Below are 23324 nucleotides of genomic sequence, written 5' to 3' on the forward strand. Positions count from 1 at the left end.
GCATATGATAACAGTTTTTTTAGAGTAGCGCAAAACCAAAGTAACAAAATAATATGTTTTACTGAGCAAATTCAAACCCGTTAAATGTATTAGTATTTATAACGACTCTCATTCAAAGCTGAATCGCAGCGTCCAGCACCGTTGAATGACAAACTTGAAAATGTTCAGCGCAGCTAGCAACTCGTAAACGTTCTCGTACTAACGGCAGAAAATTAACAGGCTGTTGAACGTAAAAGCTTAATCGGAACTGTATATCAATCCTAACGCGATGAATATCGATAAACCACTGTGAAGTGACTAAATTACGCTGCCTCTTTCACTGCATCCTGCTTGTCATAGGTATACCGCCGCTATACTTACTCAACCTCGTATCTGCAACACTCATTTGATGACAAAAACACTTGTATTCCGAATGAAAGAAAAGCGACATTTCCATCAAATGATTGTTGCAGATATGAGGTTGAGTAAGTATAGCGACGATTACGTTACACTGAATTATCAGTGCCAGGCGTCCAATTTCCAATACAAAATGAACATACATACGTGTTTTTGGCAGTGAATGTGTTAACGCAAGTAGTGTAACCCTTTATTGATCAAATGAATCAAATCATTACTCGATTAATTATGCCCTCTTACCTCATCCTTTCCTTCGTCACAGTCCGATTTTCTGGTCTCGAGAACCCATTTACGCCACAGCTTCGATATAACTCCGGTCGCTTTCATTTCGACTATGGCAAGATTTATCACCTCCCTAAAATAGTAAAAAAAATATTATACTGATATATTTTCATACATACATTAGAGTGGATAGGTAAGTAAATATTTTTTCTAATATTTTTCTTCCACAAGGGTTTTTTTACTCGATTAGATCTCAAATGTCTCCATGCAACATTTTAACGTAATATAATTGTTTGCGATATATCCGTTTTCATAGAAAATTTCGACATTTTGGTATAGACAATAAAATAAAATCTACAACATTATAGATATAGAACTGGTATTTTTCGTTGATGATCACATGTTATTAGGATTACGACTTTTTTTTCGTGCAATGTTGATGGACTAGGTCGGCAGCCCTTTACCCGTCCGTCACAATAGGTGGCCTTGAACAGGGGCCTATTTCTCGAACGGTATTAGACTAATATTATCAGTGTGTTGCCATGGTAACCCATACGACTTGACAGTTCGTGGACTAATAATATTAGTCTAATACCGTTCGAGAAATAGACCCCAGGGGTCATTAATGGGTATCGTCCAACGAACTAGAATAACTATATATGCGTTTACATGATACCGTCGCCGGTATCATGTAAACGCAATTGCAAAATTGCATGGCCATTTTAAGAAAGATTTCATTCATAATATATCCATGCAATTTTGCAGCTGGTGACTTCGCACTACTTGTTAAATTTTACTGTTATTAGGACCACTATCCTTAAAAAACTTAATGTTTCGGAGGTAAGTAGTAGGTAACATCGTGTATTTTTGTTACATTCTACAAAATCATCGTTTAAGTATACACATCTCTATTCCCACTAACGTATCTTTATTTCTCTATAGCGCAATAAACCGTACGTGTTATATAAAATGTAAATTTTTAGATTGTCGTTAAAAATCACGTGCTTGCCGCACGTACCGTAAAAACGGAACAGTAGGTGGATATAAATTCGATATGTAGAGAGTAGTACCCCACTGACGGGAGACCCATGTAAATTTACGAGTTTTCAGTATTCAACTGGGAATTACCGCGCTGAAGCGAGATTTCAGCCAGATAGTGTGAACTGGGAGCTTTCCTACACTGAAAATTTACTGCGAAGTTTGCGTCTGTCCTTAGTAATATGTGTTCTTGTAATCCCGTTATTCGTGCTAAGGGTTTATAAACTAATATGAAAAAATAAAACCCAATTATGTTTGTTAATCACTTTATTACTGTTACTAATCGGCACTAATACTATAAATTTATAACTGGAAACATAATTATTATACTAAGGGAATAGTAGCCACGACATCTATGTCGGAAGGAAGTATCAAGAGATACCTATGGGATGTAATGGGATTTCGTACTGTTCCATCTTTGCAATTGACTGTATGTCAACCGACTCTGTTCGATAATTACAATATTAATTTAAGACTTCATTTGCCTTGGTTTTCGTTGCCCGGAGAAAAATGAAAATACCTATAATTATAGAAATCAATAAAAGTATATGTTCTATACTCCTTGCTATATTTTAGTAGGTACTTATGTGTGTATAACTCTTTATTCTAAAGAACACACAACGACACAAATATGGCACTACAACTTATAATGTTATACTTATATACTTATAAAAAAAATAACGTTATAATAACATATAGAGTAGATATTTACTGCAAACGCCACATTCAATAATTATAGTGAAATCTTCATCATATAATCAGGTGAGCCATCGCATAGTAACTTGCACCTCTTTTTCCCCAACGGACTAGGTCTAGTTATTACACTGCAAATGAGTTTACTTTATATAGCTTGAAATGTTGCTCAAACCTCATTTCGCTGTAAAGTTTTAGCGAAAATTCCTCGAGCTTTTCTTAGAGAAAAGATGAAGTCAGCTTTACATGAAACAGCTATTAGTTCTCAGAGGGCCTAGTTTGTCTTTACGGTGTCATCATCGTGTTGTTATTGAAATAAAATACTTGATACGAATACGTACGTTACGAAAATAATTTGATTTTCATTAGATTGGTATACAAGATTAAAACTTATTACCTAAATTTCTTTGAGTCTGTATAATCGACTTAAAATTATTAAGGTTTAATCTTTTTAACGTAATATTTCGATTAGTAACTATTTTGGTACATAAATCTTAGTATTTCACGCAGGTAAACCGCCTAATCCTTAGGGAGTAACGAGTTTTTCTTTGTGTCACTGAGGTCCACTTGCGCGTTCCAGGGTTAGCCATTAACATTGCCTACTGGTATAAACTGTACGAATATACGACGTTCCCTACTCTTTTCGTATAACTATAGATATTATCCTTCAACAAAACGTCTATTTTCCTTGAATTAGTTTCTTGTTCAGTCAGCAGCAATAGTTGCTAAGCAGGCGAGGTGTTCAAAATGATCTTGACGCGACTTTATTGTTAAGATAATTAAGAGCGCGTCAAGGTTCTGTTCTGGTAAATCTGAAATAATGCCTAGACTGTTTAGCCGTACGTTGCCGCTCCATCGATGTTCACTAGATACCTATTATATTTGCTGTCACTTTCACCGCGAGCGTCGCATGCTTCAGTGCTCCCTTTTATCCACAACCATGCTGTGGAAATCAGGCTGAAGCATGGATAGTTAGTGCAGTTTCGAGGTGCTCACTCGCAATTACTTTCATTTTCCATGCGGGTAAAGTTAGTGTTATGTACGGAGCTGGTAGTTTATTTAAATTAAGTTAGTGGTGCTTGGTTATCTCGGATTAAATAGAGAGCTAGCTAGTCAGATAAAAGTATAAACTAAATATGTGGTCATGGTAGTGTATTAAGTTACGTAAAATATCGAACACGCCTCGTTTCACTATTTAAGCTTTAAGAAAATAGATTATTATAAAGAATGTCTTTAGGTATATGTTTTTAAAAAGGTCATCGTTATACGCCTAATAGAACAAAACTATAATACAATATTTTTTATATGTGTTGATCTGGATTTAGTTAATGTATCGCTGTTGATAAATCCTGTTAAAAATGAACATGAGACCCATGAGGGCCACGAGATACTTTACCTTAAAGGCGATCCCTTGGTAGTGGCGATAGCAAAGTTGACATGCTTGTAGCGACAAGTGCGTGGCATGGAACCGCAAACGACTTGCCCTTCTTTTTCAAATGAGTATTGGGCAAGATCCTCATTCAAGACTGTACCTTCTATACCGTTCTGCTGAAAAAATATTAGTATAAACAGTATTAAATTATCAATTTATATAGTACCTACGTTTATTAGTATTCACATTAATACTTAGAAAGTAGTGTCTTTTAAATGTCGCTTTAATTGGCAAATTCTTAGTTGTAATTATTTAGATACCTATATTAATAAAATTCTATGTAGGTACTTTGTCTTTTGGATTCATTCTACTAAGCAAAGAGTAATGTAAATATAACTACTAAGAATCATTTGTTAGCGTTTCCAATGCTACCGTCTGTAAAGTATTCCAAAATTGACCGTTCTAGTACATACATCACTTTTTTTTGTTTGGACTTGACGTAGTAGAAGCGTAGGTAGTAGAAACAAAAATTATTTAGAGCGAGCCTATAAACGTCAAGATTTGTAACCAACAGGTTTTCGTAAACAGATTATTATCGCCAAAAAAATATAAAAACCATTTCAACGGCTACCACTCATAAACGCACATTTACAAGTATCACATTATAACTGATTGTTAGCAAAACAAAAATTACAATATTTTACCATCGCCTTGCTCATAGAGGCTAACACTAAAGAAGGTTACCTGATGTAAAAAGCATGTCTCTTACTTCGGTTTGTGGCATGCTTGGTGGCGAGATGATGGACTGGCTTGGCTCGGATAAGCGTTCCACTATAAGATAAGCAGCCAGGTTTGCCGTATACGAACAGACCAGTATCAGAGCAAAGAACCACCACACCGTGCCAACGATTCTACCGGAGAGTGACCTACAAGAATACCATGAAATTAATTTTATTCTTGGTGACAGAAATAAAATCGATGAGTGGGAAGATGCTTGTGTCTTAGTATAATGACTACCAATAAAAATCACAGTGAGAAAACTGTGTTAAAAGTAATCAACGAAAGTCTGCATGTAGACATATATCGAGGAAGTGAAATACAAAATAAACAACTAAGTAATTTTACTTATTACATGTGAACTGTCTCGTATCCGTATAACAAGGTGATTATCGGGCCTCCCCTCTTCGGGCGTTCGCATATACACAATATACTATCCTATATCTCAACCACGCACGATTTAACACAAGACATGGAATTTAATCTAACTTCTATTGCCAACGCCGATGTTCCTATATTGACCACATTATATGTAGGTACTTGTGTGTTTCAAAATTGGCAACGCACTTTTGTGATTATTACCTATCAGTTTTTATTTATTTAATTTATTCCATTGTTTTTCAGTTCATACGTGAAATTCAATGTAACAAATAACATAACTGCATAATATCAAAAAACCGGAAGAGCATGTCGGGCCAATCTCAGGGTAGAGTCCGTAGTTATTACCTGTCTGTCACAATAAACGGATTTTAATGGGAGCTTTTTGTGCATTTTAACAAGCAAAAGGGATTATCGTCAAATCACTTATGTCTTTTTGATAACAAAAAAAGACTTACGATAACCCATCGTGTTAATCATCATGTATCTCGAATTCCAGAAAGCTTTTGATACCGTTGACAATGACATACTTCTAACTAAACTATGGTGTATACTTGTATAGGGTTGAACGATGAAATGCTCGTTTTTTTTGCTGATAGGTATTTAGAAGACAAGACACAATTTGTCAAATATGGACCCTATATTTCTTCTCCGTACCATACTCGGTCGGGAGTAAGTCAGGGATCAAGCTTCGGACCCCTGTTTTTCTTAATCATGGTGAACGACCTTGTGAGTGACCTCAAGTACGCCAAATGCTTACTATCTATACGCGACCTCAAGCTAGTTATGGGCATCGAGCAGGAGTCGGATTGCTTAAAGCTTCAGGAGGATCTCGATCAGGTATATCGTTGGAACGTCGCGAACAAACTTCACTTCAATAACGGCAAGTGCCAAATAATGCTAATCGCAAAATAATTTGAATACTAGAAAAAAGCAAATTAAAGTTTGTTTTAATGTAAAAAAGTGTAGGAAAAAGTACCTATACGTACTTTGGAACCACGTCGCTGCCTTGTTGCATGAATGAGCCAAGCGAAAACCAAAACGAATTCCATATGCTGAATTCGTTGTGCAAGATAATCTAGAAAAAATAAATGTCTACATTACTGGATTCGGCGGATTAATTATGATTACACGCGAAATTATTGATTCATCGTTGTCATGTACGAGTACTATTTACAAATCGAGGTAAGATTTTTGAAGTAAGTAGGTACTTTTAAATCATAACAGGGCAATTTTAATTCCCATTGAAATTAAAATGTACTTGTTCGATAAAATCTGTGCCCTCTGTTTGTTTTTTTCAGTTAGGAACTAATTGTGTCGTATTTTTTTTCTCTGTAGAACTCAGCTTAATTAAAGATGAAAGAAGTTTAGCCTTTCATTACCTCATTAGCGCTGCTTATTGGGTGATCCAAGTGAGTGTCGGTTATAGAAACCGAGCGCCATTCGTGAGGTGAAAATCTTGACACAAGAAATAGTACTATGCTGACTGCAAAGAAACTGAAGAGGACGCACAGCTGCAACATTAAGTAAATAATATCTGGTATCATCCGTGATACAAAAAAGTTATAACCGTAGGCATATATTTATATGTAGCATAGTTATAGAAAGCACTACTGAAGTACAATACAATAATTATGAATGTTTTACAAACGGCTGAATAGGTAGGGTATATCGTCTTCCATTGCCTCGACAGTAACTCATAAAATAAAACGGATTATTAATATACATCCCGACGTTTCGAACCCTGTAGAGTGTTAGTAGTCAACGGGGGACACGGACACCGAGGAAAAATATTCACCTCTGTCAAAATTATACAAATTAACAAGTCCATGGGAATAATTCAGCCTGTATACATACGATTATAAACAATTATTTGTCTCACCCAAATCTCCTTTGACAACGGTCGAAGAAAACTGAAAGTGTCTGCCAGCTGCTTGGAAGTTTTTGTGTGGCTGATTGGATAATCGATTGAAAGGAAAGATTCACTAAAATCCACTACCGTCTCGCGTTCGGGGGTCACAGCTAAAGGAGCCACAGCGATATCCGCTTCCTGTTAAACAAACATGAATGATATATAAAAAGATCAGGTTTTTTCCTCCATCAGCAGGCTGTATAGGCATGATTAGGATGGTGTTATCTACATGACTAATAATTGTCGGGTTTTAACACCGCACTAATGAAAGAGAAAGGTGCAGTCATTTTCACGCTAAACGACTTAGATAGCCCGACCATCATTACATAATCATATAGAAGGATAAATTTGGAAAAGGGAAGATTCAAAATTAAGAATTATTATAATGTAATTATAACCCCACCCCGCTCACAACAATTACTTATAATTAAAGTCTGTTAACCCCATTTTCAGAGGTTAATTTTCATAAAATGATTCGTAATGGAGCTTTTACTACCTGTGAAATGTGTTTTTCAAGTTAGAAGCCCCTATACCTTCAACGGTTTAGGATACTGTGTGTTGTCTGCAATATCTTAATAATGAAACTTTTTATAACACAAAAAGCTTCAACCATATCCGTTACAGTTGCGGACTTCAACGCATTCATAAAAAGGATTGTGTTTTACTTCAACATGAACTCAGCTTAGTATTTTTTTATATTTTTCCTAAGTAGTAGGTATATTTGTTTTAAGGTATAGTTATGAGAGACCCTATAATACGTCTAAATTCGTAAATTCCTAATAATACCTACCTTTTTAATAATACTCGTAGGTCTAAGGATACTTTTTTAATATATGTATGTATGTATGTAGGTACGACCCAAGTCAAACTAACTCTCCAAAATATTTCATTAAATGTAGCGACAGGGTCTGAAGTAACTGAGTACACATAAGAAACCTCTCGTAAAGACAAAGAGATTAAGGGAACCTTCGCTGGATATTAGATTTACCGTCAAATTTCTTCGCAAAAGTTAAAGCAAACGAGTGTCCGTCGACCGGGAGGGAGAGGAGGGGCGCAAATCCTTTATAACTACAATAATGCGTCTGAGACTCAATAAACAAGGACCTGTAAGGGAGCGATGCGGTCATTGTACCCTTCGAGATTGAACGGGAAGGCTGAAAAATAATTTATTTTCGATCTTGTGTCCTATGATCACGTAAAAAATGTATGATTACAAAAATTGGCTATAAACTAGCAAAAAAAGTGTCGAGTTTTAGGTACGTCGCTACAATATTCGTTTATATTCAGGCGTGTTGTGTTTTCGCATCGTTCAAACAATGTGCAGATCGAAAAATATCCCTTTGCAAAAATAAGCCCAAATATTCATCTCTGCTGGGTGTTTTCAGTTTGCTACGAGTTTCCATGTTGATATTTCTTTGTAGCAACTCCGTTATTTATTTTTGGTAATAACGAGATGCCCAAAACATGCACTTTTAGATGAAAAACTACGGTTTCAGTTACAAAAACAAAAAGGAAGAATGAATCACAAAATAATGAATTATAATAGTATTTTTCTACTCCCGTACTTTTATTTGTCATTTAAAGGGTCGTGCACACACCTTTAAACCCCTCTCTTATAGTTGTCAAGACAAGTCTTTAGTCTATTCCCCAAAAAAGTATTTGTGCATACACGCAGTATCTTTTTGGCACTTTTACGATACTTCGTGTAATCACCACTTAAAAAATATTGTATGGAATACATTGTTGTCAACCTAATTTTAATTTTCAATTCTGACAGATGAGTGAACCATAGACATGTTTTGGTTAATCATCATCATCATCATCATCATCATCATCATCAATTTTCATCTTTATAGGGCTGTATCTCCTAAACCGTGCGTGGTAGCGCAAAAATAATCAAATTTTCGTTCCCCTTTGAATCCCATAAGTAATATTTAAAAAACACAAAAAACAAAAAAAAAACAAAAAAAAAGAAAAAAAAGAAAGAAAAATGTTTATGGGTTGTATCTCCTAAACTGTGCGTCGTAGCGCAAAAATATTAAAATGTTCATTCCTCTGTAAGAAGCCCTTAATTAATATAAAAGAAAACACAAAAGAGAAATAAAAAAAAACAAAAAAAAACTTTATAATGCTGTATCTCCTAAACCGTGCGTCGTAGCGCAAAAATAATCAAATTTTCGTTCCCCTTCGGATCCTGTAAGTAATATTTAAAAAACACGAAAAACAAAAAAAAAATTAAAAAAAAGAAAGAAAAATGTTTATGGGTTGTATCTCCTAAGCCGTGCGTCGTAGCGCGAAAATAATAAAATGTTCATTCCTCTGTAAGAAACCCCTAAGTAATATTTAAAAAAAAAACTTTATAATGCTGTATCTTTTAAACCGTGCGTCGTAGCGCAAAAATAATCAAATTTTCGTTCCCCTCTGAAACCCGGAAGTAATATTTTAAAAACACGAAAAACAAAAAAAAATATTTTTAATTATTTTTGCGCTACGACGCACGGTTTACGAGATACAATCCTATAAACATTTTTTTCGTGTTTTTTAAATATTACTTAGGGGTTTCAAAGGGGAACGAAAATTTTATTATTTTTGCGCTACGACGCACGGTTTAGGAGATACAGGCCCTATAAAGATGAAAAAAAAAAATCGTACCATTAACCAAAACATGTCTATGGTTCACTCATCTGTCAGAAATGCCAATTAAAATTAGGTTGGCAACAATGTATTCCATACCATATTTTTTAAGTGGTGATTACACGAAGTATCGTAAAAGTGCCAAAAAGATACTGCGTGTATGCACAAATACTTTTTTGGGGAATAGACTAAAGACTTGTCTTGGCAACTATAAGATAGGGGTTTAAAGGTGTGTGCACGACCCTTTAAATGACAAATAAAAGTACGGGAGTAGAAAAAATAAATTTACATTCTATAAAATGGTGCAAATTGAGTACTTTGGCTTTGGTCCATAGCGTGAAATTAAAACAACTTTATAGTTACACAGCATTTAATAAGCTTTTTCGCAGGTAAGTCACCAAAAATTGTTTGCAACTTATTGAGCCGCTTTTAGGGTCATAATACGAAATCTTACGCAGGCGTGCTTTTTCATTATATTATTGTATTGCTTTACGTTATTAGAAAAAAGCACCTCAGTGGAAACAGTCATTTTCTGAATCGGATCTTTGGCCAGAACATTGGGTATTTTTAGCTCACTTTAATATTATATGTTACATATAAGAACTAAAGTCCGTCAACCAAATCTTGTCAGTAGTAAAAGGCGGCAAATTTGAAAAATCGCGGGTTTGCAACACTGTGTTCGAATAATTCCAAAACGCGTGTCATCTGTGTTATATCTGTGGAATGTGGATCGTGAATGACATCCGTCACCTTATTTGTTTTCATTTGGTTTTCATTCTGAATCGTTTCTGTTTCAAGAGATATTTCTGCTGTCACCATTAAATACCAATACATTAAATAAGAACAAGCAAAGCTAAGGGGCCTACAATACAATCATGCTCGTTGATGGTAAACATTACTAAAAATTGAGGTTATGACAAGTACCTATTGGAAGAACTCTTTCGAACTTTTAAGATTATGTTCAGTTTTTTTGTTTTAGGGTTAAAAGGCATAAATAAAATTAAAACGTATGCCTAAATCTATCCAATAAGACCATAAATTGTGTCCTGGAAACCGTCCATAGGCCCACATGTCTAATATTTTCAGCAATCAGTTGTGACTATTTACAAAGGTAAACCTTTTAAACAGTATTAAGAGCCTTGATTATATCGCCGTTCTTTCGCAATATCTACCTAATCCATACATGTTTGAGTAGTATCTCTTCAGACAATACTTACCTATGGCGGTTTATGTACGTGTACAACGCAACCAAGTCGAAAAAAAACGTATTATTTAAAAATGTAACAAAAATATTGAGAGCAATGGAACAGATTATTCTTGTAAAAGTTGTCATTATGTTAATCATCAAGAAAATAGATTATGTAGGCTGATTTGATTCATGCACTCAGTTACTGCACATATGTACCTATGGGACTGCCTATGGGAAATCCTAGTTTATACTTGCTGAAGTAGGGATGTATTTATTTAAAAGAAGTTTTAAGTCGCTGTACATACCTGTTTGTTCAATAAAAGAAAATAATTTCTTCAGCGTGCATATGAAGCACTAGTAGTAGTAAAAGTATTTTCACTTTTGCAAAATGACAAGTCTTGAATAGCCCTATGTGCAAGTTAATAAAATTTCTTAACAGTATTCTCCTGATATCTAAATGACCTTTTTAAATATCAGCATACAAAATATGATTTATCCAATATATAAAACATTTTTAGCTTGTATGCAAAACAGCAGTGTGAGCAAAATGTTACCAACCTAACAAGTAAAGAGTATCACTGAACTATAATTAATTATACACACACAATATAACAATATTATAATTGTGATATGTTTCTCAAACATATTCCCTAAACTTTAGTCTGGCAAACACTACTAGTAGAAAATTATACTCATAGCTTTAGCATAAGACAGACAGTAAGACTCCCTCGCTCTTTGTTTAGACAGTCAGTCCTAGGCCAAACTACATAAAGAATCTATTTTATGTCTGCCACAGAACCCTAAAAATTATCAATTATATATTTTTCTTAGCGTCATGCTCATGAAATAAAATAGGTACCAAGGTACTTAATTTTTAAATTAGACAAATTACTTTACTTACTTTAGGTAAACTAAAAACAGTTAATACCTCAGAAATCTTTGTTGTAAGTTAATTTAAGTTATATATTTCATAGAGAAGACTTAGAGTAATTCCATATGTTTGAAAATTTAAATTACACATTTTGAAACAAATCTGTTTTATGCTTAAGATGCAATAGATTACTACAGAGTATTATGCTTGGTTGAAGTGACCCAGTAACATTGGTAACTTCATTATATTTTTTGTGTAATCTAAAGTGACCCTTATCTTATTTACCTTTAAATTAAATAAACACCCAAATATCAGTTGTTTTATTTTTGATATGTATATTGTACAATATATACCAATCAAAAAAATTACACAGGTATGTCATATTCATCCATAAGAGTACACTAATTTACATTAACAAGTGGCATATTATATTGTAAATAACAAATATATGCACTATCTAATTATCTGCATTTTGATAGGATTTTATTTTAGTAAACTTAGAAGACATAGATAGGGAACAAAGAGAATATAAGCACTACGATAGGGAGTGGTTTTTGATATCTTCAAATTTGTTCATCATTTTGATTAACATTGTTTTAACATCGCTTTTAAATTGTCCGTCCATGTTTCAAATTTTTTCAATAAACCGTGAGTGACAATTTGAATTCACGTGCGCAGGGCGCGCTCAGCGGAAAAAAAATATTTTGGTTCGATGTACATTGCTGCTTTTCTTAGCGCAATACTGCTCTTTGAGTGTTGCCCTACTTTAGTTTGCTTTACATTGCTACTGACAAGATTTGGCTGACGGACTATACTTATCTTTTAATCAATTAATTTTATTGCTATTAATGGCTAAAACGCGTTTTTACTTAAACGGGGATTTACGGTAGCATAATTATTTATGTATATTATACAAATGGGTATATGTACAGAAAATACTGTTTTTTATACTTTGTTACCTTTTCTTATTTCAATATCAAAGTCGTTAAACAATGCTAGTGTTTATAATCAAGAAGTTTACAATTAATAGTTACTTTTAACGCTTGTATTACGAATAACAGAACTATTATTTTAATTGTTTAAATTAAACCTTTACCTTTCCAGAACATTATTCCAATACAGAGCTTTAAAAAAAATACGAAGTCGGTATTTTGTTCAATTTTAAATTTCTATAATAATATGAGGTCGATATAAAACACCATCTTATCAACACGAGAAATTATTGATTGATATATATTTGTGATGTCAGTGACCGGTTACATCAGTACAGTAGATAAATGCTGGTATTTTATAGAAGAATCCGTTCATACAACGTAGAAATTGGATTCGAATAAAAAGTCCATCGGAACGTTGACAAAGCACGTCCCCTCGGAAAACATCGATGCCGCAATAAACTGCATTATTTTATCTTGGCAAGTAAATACTTTTAAGCTTAGTTGAGTCTTTGTAGTGCACCAGTTTATAACGCAGAGATTTACTTTTTCTCTACGTGCCTCTCTACCTCCAAACTCTAAATTAAATTTTGCTTTTCTTTGAGATAAAAGGAGGCGAATGTGTCATTTTTCCTGTTTACCACCGAGCCACCATCTGAATCTTCTTATATTTTCCGGCACTTGGAGTCGTAAACTAAGTGAGTTATTCTTATGTGCTACGATCCATGTAGATAGTGATGATTATAAATATTATATTTCTTTTAGTATGAACAGCTAGGAAATGATGCATTATATGTATTTTCATAGTTATCACATACGAGCAGTTCGTTTAATGTTAGACTGTAACTTGAATGCATGGCTACCAATTATTCATTCACAGCAGATAAATCAATTCGCAAACGTTTGAACAGGTTGAGTCGGTTCTGTGATTTTGGATCGAAGCGATAATCTAAATCTCTTACTTACGGACCATTAACTGTATCCCTCGATCTTAGTAAGGGGATTGGAACAGAGTAGGATTACTGAGTTACATTTTGAATTATTATTACTATAATAGTATTTTATGCAACCGTTGTTTAAGAGGGGCCAAAAAGGCGAGTAGCGTGAGTAACAATTTGAGGCGAAGCCGAAAATTGTTAATAAAGACGCCACGAGTATTTTTTGACTCAGTTAAACAACGTTGCACACAATACTTTTTCTACGACCAAGCACTTACTTTTAAAAAAATTGTAAATTTAACAAATATTTTTCATTCAACAAAAATAATACTTTAAACAAGTGGAATCATATAGGACATATATGTAGGTAAACAAACCAAAAGTATACAGCTAAGATACGCGACCCGGCCACCGCGCCCCGCGCCCCACGGCCGGTTGGTCAGCGACACCTTCTTGTAACTCATGAGGCCCTGGTACTTGCTCTTAGTTAAATTACAATTTTGAAGTTTTTTTTTTCGATTTTGGCCACAGTAGCCTATGGAGACTAACAAGCAATGCTAAGCGGTGTTCGTAGTCTATGGGTCTTGCTATATTACAAGTGTCACATGCGCGTTTCTGACTTCTGAAGAAATTTTAGAACCTAATGAATATATTGTAAATTGGCAGCAATGCACTTAGTACTCATCTGTCAGAGATGACAAGTAAAATTAGGTTGGCAACAATGTATTTCATACAATATCATTTAAGTGGTGATTACACGAAGTATCGTAAAAGTACCAAAAAGATACTGCGTGTATGCACAAATACTTTTTTGGGGAATAGACTAAAGACTTGTCTTGACAACTATAAGATAGGGGTTTAAAGGTGTGTGCACGACCCTTTAAATGACAAATAAAAGTACGGGAGTAGAATAATACTTCGTGTAATCACCACTTAAAAAATATTGTATGGAATACATTGTTGTCAACCTAATTTTAATTGTCATTTCTGACAGATGAGTGAACCATAGACATGTTTTGGTTAATCATCATCATCGTCATCATCAATTTTCATCTTTATAGGGCTGTATCTCCTAAACCGTGCGTCGTAGCGCAAAAATAATCAAATTTTCGTTTCCCTTTGAAAACCATAAGTAATATTTAAAAAACACGAAAAACAAAAAAAAAAAAAGTAAGAAAAATATTTATGGGTTGTATCTCCTAAACCGTGCGTCGTAGCGCAAAAATAATAAAATGTTCATTCCTCTGTAAGAAACCCCTAATTAATATAAAAAAAAAAAAAAAAAAAAAAAAAAAAAAAAAAAAAAACAAAAAGTTTATAATGCTGTATCTCCTAAACCGTGCGTCGTAGCGCAAAAATAATTAAATTTTCGTTTCCCTTTGAAAGCCATAAGTAATATTTAAAAAACCCGAAAAACAAAAAAAAAATAAAAAAAAAGGAAAGAAAAATGTTTATGGGTTGTATCTCCTAAACCGTGCGTCGTAGCGCAAAAATAATAAAATGTTCATTCCTCTGTAAGAAACCCCTATTTAATATTAAAAAAAAAAACAAAAGAATGAAAAAAAAACAAAAAAAAAACTTTATAATGCTGTATCTCCTAAACCGTGCGTCGTAGCGCAAAAATAATCAAATTTTCGTTTCCCTTTGAAACCCGTAAGTAATATTTAAAAAACACGAAAAACAAAAAAAAAAATAAAAAAATAAAGAAAAATGTTTATGGGTTGTATCTCCTAAACCGTGCGTCGTAGCGCAAAAATAATAAAATGTTTATTCCTCTGTATGAAACCCCTAATTAATATTTAAAAAAAAGAAACAAAAAAAAAAACAAAAAAAAAACTTTATAATGCTGTATCTCCTAAACCGTACATCTTAGCGCAAAAATAATCAAATTTTCGTTCCCCTTTAAGGAACCCCTAAGTAATATTTAAAAAACAAAAAATGAAAAAAGTAAGAAAAATATTTATAGGGTTGTATCTCCTAATTCTCCTATACCTATACCGTGTGTCGTAGCGCAAAAATAGTAAAATTTTCGTTCCCCTTAAGAATCCTACGCACTGAACAACCTATCACATTAGGACATGAAACAATCATCATCATCCATTTTTATTATTATTTCATTGCATTTCAAAGTAAGTGCTTGGTCGTAGAAAAAGTATTGTATGCAACGTTGTTTAACTGAGTCAAAAAATACTCGTGGCGTCTATATTAACAATTTTCGGCTTCGCCTAAAATTGTTACTCACGCCACTCGCCTTTTTTGACCCCTTTTAAACAACGGTTGCATAAAATACTATTATTTTATTTTAAATGAAGTTCTACATTTAAAATATGTATAATTATACATACAAAGTGTAACAGTACCTACCTATTGAAAGTCTGAGAAAAGTATGTTTGAAATCAACAATAGAGTCGATTTTTTGGATACCAAAATCATAGCAATCGAGCGTTCACCTAGCGTCAAAGTAAGTTGTCGACGTACCTAATGAACGCTTGTAAATCCAGGTATATTACGACCGCACAGATGTACACCTATGAAGTGTAATAAAATTAAGCTTTGGCAACTTTATCATAATCAGTTGGTAAATTTTAGAACCGAATAAAAATTATGCGGATATTTCCATTACAATCGTTTGAGAGCTTATAAGTTTTTTGTCGTTTTCCAGAGGAAATTCGTAGTCAATGAATGGTGGTTGAATAGTGTCTTTTACCTCATTTATGTTTACATACAGAATCTAATATTAATCAAAATTTATAAAAATACTGCGTCGAATTATGACATTATCGCTATAAATTAAAGTGAACAAGTCAATTTTAACCACTAAGTAACGTTCATTTCGAGGCTTAAAGATTCGAACCCTTAACACTCTCGAGGCTTAACGCCTCATATGCGACATAGACGATTTCTTACATCCATACGCGTAAAATAAATAAACACAATTCTCAAATATAGTCGAGTCTTCAAGACTTACGAGTCTTGAGGACTCGAGTCTTTAAGCCTAAAAAGAAGCGTTATTCACAACACTGGGTTGAGCTTGTAAGTTCAATTGAAATAAATAAATAAAGGTCTGGATCGTTGAACGAATGCCAGTTAATTAAGAAAACCGTTACAGGACCAGGAACACGTAACTTTCAATTGTTATAGAAGAAAGGAAATTAAATTTACGAATGGTTTTCATTCCGTTGTTTTGTTTCTAGGTTGTTCTACTTCACACGGATTTTTTATTTTTAGGAGTAGTATCTCTATTTTTCACCGTCTTCAGTTTGTCGAGTAGACTATTATTGTAACAAGTTTTCTAATCAAAAGGATGAGGCAGAGATAGATTTATGTAGAAATACCTATTTCGTTGGTTTTTTTGTAAAATAAGTGCCTGAACCTTTACTTTTGATAGTAAGTGCCATTGCGTTATAAATATACGGAGCCCAACCTCTAGCCTATGCCATCTATATTAACTGTTAAATCGAAGCACAAATTATTAATTCTCAATACAATCAATGAATCTATGCTTAATCATTTAAATCAATAATTATCGGAAATCTTTCTGTTTTACTTACCAATTTAAATTTGCTGTTTTCTATTATTTTAGGTTATTACGAAGCACGGGTAGGTTCCGGTGATAAGAGGGACCATCCAACTTACCTTTCGAACTATTTCGCCAACTATACCGGACCAACCTGTGGGCGGGGTTTCCGATCCATACGTCCCATCTTGTACGAGTCTCAACTCATCTAGAACAGGTAATAATTTAAAATCATGACCATAATTATTAATCTTCTTGCAAAATCGGTTTTTTGTAGAGAGTACAGTAGACGCAATTCCCAATAGGTAACAATATTAGGTATTTAAGAAGAGGTCAGGACAAACGACCGAATTGTATATATTTTAATATTTTGTTTCGCTTGTTGGGAATTGTGACTCATCATTAACGCCGCCAGAAAATCGATCAGTACCTAGTCACTGTAAGTATATACGAGTACCTATACATAAAATGCACGAATTCATATTATATGCTTACATTTTATTCTAAGTTTCTGAGCCAGAAGATCAACTAAATCCTTGCAAAACCCATGATATTGGGTTTCAGGCATTGCGTGACTCGTTTTAGACTTTTGCATCAAGTAAGGTTCTTGTAATATTGTTGTGACTATGTATGTTTTGTTGGTATCGTAAGATGCGGGTGATTTTAGCTGTACTTGCTTCGGAGAGCTCACGGAGAGTCCGTTTGCGTCAGTCCATGTTCCAACCTGTTCCAAATGAAGTGTTTTTTTTTGTCAATACCGTAATTGATCCAAACCAATACATTTGGATTAGTGAGACTGAGACCAATTCAAACTTACATTTTGATATCATCGGCTCGTGGGCCTCGTGGCCCTGTCTCTCGATCGCGCCAATAGGTACATGAACGACGTTTGTATGTTCGCTGTGTACAAACAAGTACGAACGAAATGCACACGCGAATGATAGCAAAATGGTATTTAGGTATCATTTTGATATCAAAAAAAAAATGTTTGAATTGGCCTCAGTGACATTAATGCAAATTAGGTACTTATGTATAAAACGTATAACGAAATTAAAGTAACATGCATAGGTAACATGAAACGAAAAGGACACAAATGCAGTCCCCATTTTCCTCTCGTCCACTATCCTCTCGAATTCTCGATACATACTATAAAACCAAAATATGAAGATAGGTATAAACGAAAAATAAAGAGAAAGTAGGTCGCATTGATTTATGGTCTCCCAGTGTTCATTAGCAAGCAAAAGAAGAAATGGGGTGAAAGGTAAAAGAGAGTTGAAATTAAACTTTGCCCAACATTATTGCCAGCTTTCGATTTTTAAACTTGGTTTCAAAGAGATACTTAGTTATTACAAAAGTAACAATAACTAAGTTTCTATATTTAATAAACATGGGCCGGCTTTATTGATCTTGTTTAATTTGTAATTTGATCCAATCTAACTGAAACTGAAATTCAGTTAATTAAAGGAACCGTTTCCATGTCCTAACCATTTGACGTTTAAGGACCTCAAATGCATTATGAATTGTTTTATATAAGTAAATAAAAAGTTCCGCTCGTAAAAATACATTAGTAATTAACACACAAAATCTGCTGACGTTGGATTGTTGGACTAATTTGTTATTAAAATGCCATTATGCCAGTTTTTAGCAACCTATAAGTAGTCTTAGAAATAAACCATTTTTACAATGCATGCTATTTTCTTATCCAGAGCACCTGGTTACGCCCTTATCTAAAGTACCTAATATTAGGGTCTATGCGGAAAGAGAAGAGTCGTAGAATGTATGGGCTCCCCTGCATTTCACGACTCTTCTCTTTCCGCACAGACTCTGCCTATAGATGCAACTCTCACATACGAGGCAAAAGTACTAACTTTTGTTGTGTTTGTGTGAGTTACCTCTTGAAATGTGAGCATAGGTATTACCGTGGAGAGAAGCGCGGTTACGAAGCGGTTTATCTATATTAGTTTATGAATTTAATATAATGTTAGTTTCATACAAGAGGAAGTACGGAAAGACTAATAATAAAACTGCACGAAAACCTTAATACGAGCAAGATGAGTCAACTTCAGACAGAATATGCTTCATTATTGATACGTACCGTCAACATAGCGCTCTGAACAGTCATCTCAACCACTTGTAATGTAAAATTGTGTCTATGCCCCTCTTCATTGAACGATATATTTCCTGTAAGACCCTCTATATCAGTCTGAAATAATAAAGCAAACAAAGTCCGTTATTTTATTTTATATTTTACTGGCTTAAGGATATCAAGAAAGAATAAAAGACTAATCGAGCTTTGTTCTCTAGGAATTGTTATTCTTAATGATATTAGACATTTTTCTTATAGATTTCATAGATCATAATAATGAGATTAGACATTTTTCTTAAGGATTTCATAGATGGAAATGGAATGAATGGTGATATTTGTGAGATTCAAAATGGATGGAAGGAATTACCTTTTTAATTAACCTAGATATCTTGTCGCCGTGCTCAAAGGGTATCACCCAGCTCTTGCCAGGGTTACAATCGATGACTTTGGTCGAGTTAGCTTGACCGGCGGCCCTGCGAAGGGCGTTGCGGAATGCGTCTGGTTTCTTTCTCGAAAGCCTTCCGAGTGCATCCATTAATACTTGCACTCCGTCGTACATGAGCGCAGCTTGGGCCTAATAAAATATAAACACTAGGCATTTTAGCTTTATACAAATATAATTACTGTAATGGTCCAATTGAGGGGGGCTTAAATCTTCTCGGGGCAGAGGTGTAGGGTTGGAGCCGGTCTACCTAGCTTTATTTGACGTTCATAAGCGCATTGTAATTATGCCTACTTGAATAAAGTATATTTTATCTTTATCTTTATCTTTACAGGTAGGTACATAAGGTAAAATAGGCACTTAGGCACAATAAGTACTTAGATGTTGACTTGTATAAATATTTGACATCATTTTTTTACATACATTACGAGTAGAACGAGTAGAATCGGATAATCAGGTATGAAAAAGTAGAAATGTATATGTAAGACCACTGACTTAATATAAAAGAAATAGACACACAAAGCAGAACAAAAACGTCAAGAAATGTGGATCCCAATGACGTTTCGCACCATTTGCATTGATGATAAAAACGCTTACGTAAATTTTGAGTCAAGATAAATGTTTCGTACAGAAAAGAGCTTAATGTCGTAAGCATTAAGTGTCAAATTTGCAAACATAAGTACCAACACTGTTAAAAAATTTAGTCCGATGGCACTAAACGTAACGTATTTACGTCAAACAACGTCAAACGAGAATAATGAACGAATGGAGTCACTTTGGTACATTTTAATATGTATTACTGTACAGGAAAATATTAAAATTGAAGTAATAAATAAAACAAATTTAATTTAATCGGGAGCTCAAATAAAATTAATTCGTGGTTCAAATTCAAACAAATTAAATTTTTAATTCGTAAGTATACGTCTTTAAATACTAATTTCCTTGAAATAAATTCTACTTATTAAATAACTGTGTATTTAAGATCTACATTTACTCATAGCACGGGTGCACGGGGACATTTAGATACTGATTGGATTTTTTTTATAAAGTCTACCTATACTTTATACAAAAAAATCCTGTGGTTGTCACTGTGTTCCGACAGGTTTAGCATTTACAGTTAGTCGATATAAGCCCTTATTGGTGGTGTATATGTCGGAAACAGGGAAATGGGCCAAACACACAAGTGCCGTTTTGCCTTGTTTAAAACTGCATCACCCCAATCTCTTGCTATAATTAAATAGCAGTCCACTTTGCACGTCGCATAGGTTTTCTTGGAAATCTTCAATTTAAACATAATATTATTTCTTATGAATTCCATATAAAAATATAAAAAAATATTGACCTCACATCGACTCAATAGAATTTTGTTCCTTGACATCCCTTCTTTGGTACTAACAAATTAATTTATTCAAAACCATAAAATTACCACCAGATTACATAAATTATGTAATGCTATCCAAAGAACTAACCGAAAGAAATACATTCCATCCTTTTTCCTTGTTTTATCATTGTTATATTTACATATTTTAACGGCACATTTCGTAATTGTTGACAACTTCACATTTGAGCGTTTCAAACAAGACTAAACGAAAAAGTAATGCATGATCTGTTTTGACATCACTTTTGTGGGGCCATTTTTGGCGGCTGATTGGGTATCCAGTTCTTTATACTATATCAATGTGTAAGACTAATAGTAAGATATGTATATCGTTGTTCATTTCAGTATCCAACGAAAAACTTCGAACACATTACTGCACGAAGTAATAATTTATGCAGAGTATTGCAGAGGTTTCACTTATGGCTTCATTAGGGCGTGCGTGAGTTACTGAAATCAACATAAACTGGTTATAACTCTCTTCACAATTTTCATCGCAATTCCACATCGGCGCTTTACAGCTGACGCATGTGAGTTGCTCTACGATGCATGATTCCAGTACCTATGTATGTACAAATCAACCTCACATGGATGCCGAGTGCGTTATTTCCTTAGGTTCTCGCTATTTTAACCATCCTATGACTTAGTAGTACAACATTACCTAACCCAACGCAAAACGTTTAATTTTAAAAAATCGCTGTAACTGGTCGATAAACGCGGTGTATCATAAATAACATGATAAAATAAGTTCAGGATTTGAACTGATATGTATATCGTTGTTCATTTCAGTATCCAACGAAAAACTTCGAACACATTACTGCACGAAGTAATAATTTATGCAGAGTATTGCAGAGGTTTCACTTATGGCTTCATTAGGGCGTGCGTGAGTTACTGAAATCAACATAAACTGGTTATAACTCTCTTCACAATTTTCATCGCAATTTCACATCGGCGCTTTACAGCTGACGCATGTGAGTTGCTCTACGATGCATGATTCCAGTACCTATGTATGTACAAATCAACCTCACATGGATGCCGAGTGCGTTATTTCCTTAGGTTCTCGCTATTTTAACCATCCTATGACTTAGTAGTACAACATTACCTAACCCAACGCAAAACGTTTAATTTTAAAAAATCGCTGTAACTGGTCGATAAACGCGGTGTATCATAAATAACATGATAAAATAAGTTCAGGATTTAAACTGGTACCTATTTATGAAGTCTTGAGCTGTTATACTAAGCTAGGCTCTTGATGCAGAGCATTCAATAAATTGTGTATGTAAATCAACGATGTAATCATCCATCTCCATATGTTATGAGATTATATGTCAGGTGACCTGACTTCACGATAAGCTTAGATATGCAAACGGCATCAAATAGAGCACCCAAATTAATCTGCTGGCCTTTCGGAATGAACTCAAACTAGTCAAAGTGCTGCAGCATAAGCTTTGCCGCAAGCGAGGGATTTCCACTGCACAACTTCAACTAGTCGTATTATGTGTCATGATGATGTTTCTTATCTATTATATGGGGATAAGTTGTTTAGAAAAGTTCAAACTGAGAGCTGTACGGTATTGTCTGAGGTTAAAATGACAAGACACGAAACATGATAAGGATGGTATCTAAATTACGAGTAGTACCTACTTATCACTGATAAAACAAAATTCAAATTAAAAAGCTTGAATAAAATGTTACTGACGGTAGGTAATGTAGGTATCTATTACTTAATTAGTCACCCTACACTTTGCGTAGGTTAATTATATCGTTTACTGATCGCCCATTTGACGTAATGACGTGATTTTAGAAAAGAATACAATTATTTTCTGGGCATGTAATAACTATCTTAACAATCTATTGGATTCAGAAAAGGTTATATCCGATTGTACCTTCAATATCAGACTAATAAGGCTTCGGGAATACGTTGTATATTGAAGATAATCTAATTCTATCTTCAATATCAGACTAACAAGGCTTCGGGAATACGTTGTATATTGAAGAGAATCTATGATAATAAGTTTGTCTAAGCGATCATACTTGAAACTGTTTCTAGTTACGGAGGGGTGCTGTAGCATGGCCGGTTAATGGGGGCGAAGCACTTACCGATATGGTTCCCTTGAATCGGGGGTCCATTCTCCGCAAACCGTCCATGAAATCGCGCACAATCTTGCGCGAGTGGTCGACGATGCGGAACCCGGTAATGTTGACTGCGCCGTACTCGGTTACTTCGTTCTCCCAGTGGTCGTCCATAACCTGTTAATGGAAATACGTTTCAGTCTTTATAGTTAGTCCTCACCCTTGCCGTGGGATGCGACGCCTCGAAGAAACATAATTACTTATCGATATTTATAACCACCGAAATGTTTACCTGATACATTACTGTTGGAAGAAGCAGCCGACAATAAATAATGCCTACACAAAAATTTCACTTTAATAAGTCAGCTAGTCCTTATGTGAACCTGCAATATGTTTCAGACCTTTATTAATTTAGTCTCACCATTTGCCTTAAGGTTGAGTAGTAAAGAAAGGGGCAGGGCCTCTACCTTTTGTTTCTT

At 34.3% G+C, this 23324-nt stretch overlaps 1 protein-coding gene and 1 long non-coding RNA gene across 2 annotated transcripts in view; one reads left to right on the forward strand and one right to left on the reverse strand.

The window, feature by feature from the left end:
* LOC134661449 (glutamate receptor 1) overlaps positions 1–23324 on the reverse strand; it is a 75473-nt gene that overhangs the window by 16901 nt on the left and 35248 nt on the right. Inside the window, exons 6-16 of the mRNA XM_063517543.1 lie at positions 22873–23022; positions 19323–19529; positions 18965–19072; positions 17365–17593; positions 16989–17077; positions 6759–6926; positions 6259–6390; positions 5866–5954; positions 4491–4647; positions 3746–3894; positions 637–751 (exon numbers count right to left, since the gene is read on the reverse strand). Of these exons, the coding sequence (XP_063373613.1) occupies positions 637–751; positions 3746–3894; positions 4491–4647; positions 5866–5954; positions 6259–6390; positions 6759–6926; positions 16989–17077; positions 17365–17593; positions 18965–19072; positions 19323–19529; positions 22873–23022 (1593 nt within the window). The remainder of the gene's footprint in view (positions 1–636; positions 752–3745; positions 3895–4490; positions 4648–5865; positions 5955–6258; positions 6391–6758; positions 6927–16988; positions 17078–17364; positions 17594–18964; positions 19073–19322; positions 19530–22872; positions 23023–23324) is intronic.
* LOC134661482 (uncharacterized) overlaps positions 1–23324 on the forward strand; it is a 34456-nt gene that overhangs the window by 10014 nt on the left and 1118 nt on the right. The gene's annotated exons all lie outside the window — the stretch shown is intronic.

The sequence above is a fragment of the Cydia amplana genome, chromosome Z (assembly GCF_948474715.1).
Source record: "Cydia amplana chromosome Z, ilCydAmpl1.1, whole genome shotgun sequence".
Lineage (NCBI taxonomy): Eukaryota > Metazoa > Arthropoda > Insecta > Lepidoptera > Tortricidae > Cydia > Cydia amplana.